Source organism: Berghia stephanieae, chromosome 2 (genome assembly GCF_034508935.2).
Source record: "Berghia stephanieae isolate SIO BIC M18660-M18661 chromosome 2, UCSD_Bste_1.3, whole genome shotgun sequence".
In the NCBI taxonomy this organism is placed as follows: domain Eukaryota; kingdom Metazoa; phylum Mollusca; class Gastropoda; order Nudibranchia; family Aeolidiidae; genus Berghia; species Berghia stephanieae.
In genome coordinates this window covers 21,034,280-21,039,011 of record NC_088361.1, presented here as the reverse complement: position 1 = coordinate 21,039,011, position 4,732 = coordinate 21,034,280, and the positions used below count along the sequence as shown (strand labels likewise).

General features: G+C 36.0%; 1 protein-coding gene across 4 annotated transcripts; it reads left to right on the top strand.

Moving 5' to 3' along the window:
* The first annotated feature begins 599 nt into the window (after positions 1–599).
* Positions 600–3,294, top strand: LOC144966739 (uncharacterized). 4 transcript variants are annotated; one of them, XM_078903512.1, is made up of 2 exons: positions 600–672; positions 1,055–3,294. In XM_078903512.1, exon 2 carries the CDS (start codon positions 1,189–1,191, stop codon positions 2,326–2,328), a length of 1,140 nt encoding a protein of 379 aa, XP_078759638.1. In that variant the 5' UTR covers positions 600–672; positions 1,055–1,188; the 3' UTR covers positions 2,329–3,294. The 4 variants fall into 4 exon arrangements, with proteins under 4 accessions (XP_078759638.1, XP_078759636.1, XP_078759639.1 ...); XM_078903510.1 differs by having other exon boundaries at positions 615–672; positions 1,138–2,387; XM_078903513.1 differs by having other exon boundaries at positions 625–741; positions 1,138–3,294.
* The last annotated feature ends 1,438 nt before the right edge of the window (positions 3,295–4,732 follow it).

The following is a 4,732-nucleotide window of genomic DNA, read 5'->3' as shown; positions in this document are numbered from 1 at the left end:
TGATATTATATTGGAGTGAATCAGATTTATACGATTAGATATGATTAAGGTACACATTTGAATATTTTAAATTTTATAAATTTGTACTCACACTCCTCAATGACAGCATATGAAATTAGCTCTAATTTTCTTCTATTTATTGGTTTTAAATTCGATTTTAACCAGTAGCTGTACTCTCAAAAAACAGTTATTCAAAAATTTGGCCAGAAAACTTTTTTATCAAATATTGATCGATTTGAATGACCCTCATCTTGGCAAATATATCAATCATGGGACTTGAAAGGGTTTTTCCCCTCTCAAATTTGATAGTTTTTGCCAAGATGAGGGACGTTTAAATCGATCGATATTTGAAGGACTAGTTTTCTGACCAAATTTTTGAATACATGTCTTTCCAGAGGTAGACATTTTACTGGTTTATGTTTGGTTAGTTGTAATGTAAGACGGGATTTTTACCATTCATGTCAAACTGACAATGACGCACACCACTTTGCAATTATGGAAAAAGCGTTTTATAATCTTTGTGAATAAAAAGAAAGAACAGAAGCTTTCATAATAACAGGATGGCTATAAATTATCGCTCACGTCGCATACACGCTTTCACTCTTGAACTTTTATATAAAAGGAGTTTTTCTTTACACATATCTACAGTCTTCAAAGCGGGCAATTTGAATGGTTAAAACGCATTGAAAACAGCTCAAGTTTCGTTTAAAATATAATTTGGTTTACTTCATTTCTGAAAAAGTATTTTAAAAATATAAGAAAAAAATCATTCCATAAAATCAGCCTGCCTCAACAGGGAATTGAACCAAAGATCTCCCGATTACCGACAGAGTGATGCCATTACACCACAGATGTTGCTCTTTAGTTGGGACGATTAAATCCAAATGTTATTCTTCCGCTTGTGAACCCGCGGATGCCTAACAAACTCAATTAACGAACACGAGAGATTCGATCCCCATTCAAAGCAGACTGATATTTGGAATGTTTTTTACTCTTGTATTTATCTTTCTGCACTGTTTCTTACATAATATTTCAGATCTTTACTTTACAATAGTACCTGGTCCCTAATTTACTACATTGTTACTAAATGTGTGTATTATTTTATATATCTTTACTATAACATCCATATAAAATCAGACCACATCGTCTACTTCAAGCTTTTCACTTTACAATAAACCAACGAAAAAAATGAACTGGTCTGCAGTCAGTTCTGACAAGATTTCGCCATCTTATGCGGACTATGATGTGGCTCCTCTCAATAGGACACTGACGCAAGATATTCTACTCAGTTACGGGATAGCTGCTCCACTTCAACTACTTTTCACCGTTGCTCTCGGCGCGTCAGCCAGCATTCTCGGAATAGTCACCAACATAATCAACATTATAGTCTTCATCAAACAAGGGGCTTATAAAGAGTGTGGCACAGTCAATCTTTTGGGACTGGCTGTCTCAGATTTTTGTGTGGCCATCACCATGCTTCAAATAAGCCTGTGTCTTACTCTTATTGTTATAAACCCTCCAAGCCTACCTTGGGAACCCTTTGCATTTTGGTTCCTAACAGCAGGATGGCCTCATTTAATGTTCGCTCAGATCACAAGAACGATAACTGCTTACGTCGCGTTTGAAAGATGCATGTGTGTTGTCTTTCCATTTAAAGTAAAATCTATCCTGACACCGAAGCGTTCTATCATTATAATAGTAGTCATATTTATATGTACATTTAGCAGTTATTCTCCCGCTTTCATCAAACAACAACTAAAATACAAACACGATCCTATCGTAAATAGGTCACGAATCATTCTTATACTGGCGTCAGATTGGCAATACGTTGTTGACGTCATGTGGTACATTAACTCTATCGCCTTCAACGTCGGATCAGTGGCCATTGTCTTAATCTGTACACTCATCACCGCGTCACGTGTCCAACTTTCAAAAACATGGCGGAGCTCCATGGCCACCGGAAGTACGCAAAAAACTGCATTGGAAGAAGACCCCAAAACGACAATATCGGAAACCGCGTCCAAGCAAAATGTTATGTCCAACTCAAAGATGCAGAAGGAGAAGAAGTTGATCACAATGATTGTTTTTATATCCGTCATATTTCTAATCTGCTACATCCCAGATCTCACATTCCTGCTTATGTATTCAATTAATCCAAAAATACGAGTTTTAGGAACATACCACAACTTGGCTATGGTTATGTATTCGTTGACGTTCTTCATGGAGACATTTAACAGTAGCATTAACATTTTTATCTACTATAGAATGAGCTCTAAATATAAAAGGGTCTTTCGTGAATGGATTGGCTTATCGACAGACAAAGACTAGTTAGATTAGCTTATAAAAATCTTCGTCTTCCTCTTCTTCTTCTTCTTCTTCTTCTTCTTCTTCTTTTCTTCTTCTTCTTCTTCTTCTTCTTCTTCTTCTTCTTTCTTCTTCTTCTTCTTCTTCTTCTTCTTCTTCTTCTTTCTTTTTCTTCTTGTTCTTCTCTTCATCATTCTTCTTCTTCTTCTTCTTCTTCTTCTTCTTCTTTTCTTTCTTCTTCTTCTTCTTCTTCTTCTTCTTCTTCTTCTTCTTCTTCTCTTCTCTTCTTCTTCTTCTTCTTCTTCTCATCTCTCATTCTCTCTACTTCATATCATCATCATCATCATCATCATCATCATCATCATCATCATCATCTTCTTCTTCTTCTTCTTCTTCTTCTTCTTCTTCTTCTTCTTCTTCTTCTTCTTCTTCTTCTTCTTCTTCTTCTTCTTCTTTTTCTTCTTCTTTTTCTTCGTCTTCTTCAAGGCATTCATGCTGGCTACAAACGCTGCCCTGTATTGTAATCGCTCAGAGCGACCAGAAATTGTTTATGACGTGGTTATGTCTTTATTCTTCGAGGCAGATTACTCCATTCCTTTGGGGATCGTAGGAAAGAGCTCTAACACCATCTATCAAAATTCCTATTCACAACTGCTCTCCTCAGAACGCAGAAAGAGGAATTGTAAGAGGTGAAATATCGAGGCTACATTGAAAAACGAAAATGGAAGTTTTTCATGGAACATTAATGACGTGAGCCTTGTAAGTCATGTTCAAACTCTGAACAATTAGGCTTCGAATTCTGTCGGAAAAAATTAATATCCATTCTTGACGTGATACCACGGTAAGGGCAAGTGAATCTAGAATCTGTTTTGGTTTTTGCTTAATATTTATTTCAATTCAAGAACGCATTAATTGCTTAACACTCTCCTAGATTGGTATTGTCAAGAGAGATGATTTATTTGATTAAATAAAACTTCTATGCTATAATTCAGCTTATGTTGTTTATTGTTATTATTATTATTATTATTATTATTATTATTATTATTATTATTATTATTATTATTATTATTATTATTATTATTATTATTATTATTATTATTATTATTATTATTATCATCATCATCATCGAAATGTAGTGCTTTGAGATATACAATGCCAACCGAAATAAACACAATAATCCACTTTCATTTTCTCTTCCTGGTGAGAGCGAATGCTCGAAATAATATTGTAGAAGTTGATCTTAATTACAACCTGAAATATTTATTTATTGTGTGCGTGAATGGCTGTGGGATATTTGTATTCTGTTTTTGTGTTCGCCTCATCAATAGAAACGTTATGATAATAAACTGAAAAGTTGGGTGTGGAATTCACCAATCTTGCCCTACGCAGAATATGATTGGTCTCGAAAAAATCGCCAGTCAAATCCTGGCACTGATGAATCCTGGAACATCACTGGTTTCTGGGACTCACTAACTCCAGTCATATTTCTATAAAAGCATAGGCCCGGCTATCTCGGTCTCTCAACCATTCCATCATTTCTATCACCAACCTGTTCTTGTGGTGAACTCGAAATTCTATTAAGCGTGAAACATTGTGTAAACAGGGATCGGGGTACCGACTAAATATCCATCGGAGTGCCGAGAAAACATACGTCGGGATACTGATTGAACGTCCATCGTGGTACCGAATAAATGTCCATTTGGTTACAAGTTGATCCAGAGTTGAATCTATCAAGCAATCCACCGAGACAACTGGAATGGAAAAGGCTCCTCCATGAACTAACCAGGCAGAAGAGACCTTAACGCCGCCACCAGTCACATCCAACCAGATAAGAACCGCAATAAACAAAATGAGAAGCCTACGAGAAGGGATGAAATTAACTGCTCATAGCCTAACTGTAAGTAATTAAAAAGTACTGTCACAGTAAAGATTATTCACATTTATTTTATTAAAGTTTTATTTTAGTAAGACTGAATTCATCTCACTCCAGTTATATTTTGGTAGGCTTAGAAGAACTTTAGCTTCTAATATTAGACCATCTTTCCTTTAATAGCCTTCCCTTGAATTCATTTCAAATTAGTGAATACTTTTCGCTCTACATTCTGTCACGTAGCCACTTACTATAAAAGCTGATAGGTCTCACATTCTACACTCACTTCTCTCTACAATCTATGCCGGACGGCCAGCCGCTCCATTCCTCACATTATGTACATATATATTTGAAGATTTTTATCTTTGGGACTTTGTGGATATTTTTATCTTCACCATCAAGACGCCGGAGCTTTTGCCTTTGACAGTGCAGTCATTGACGGATCAAGGTTCAAGCCTGAGACCGCCGTTGGAGAAAGAATACAACCATTCGCCGTTGAAAGTGGATTCTCATCAAACGTACCCGTCTGATAGTATATTGTCATAAGATACGTAATAT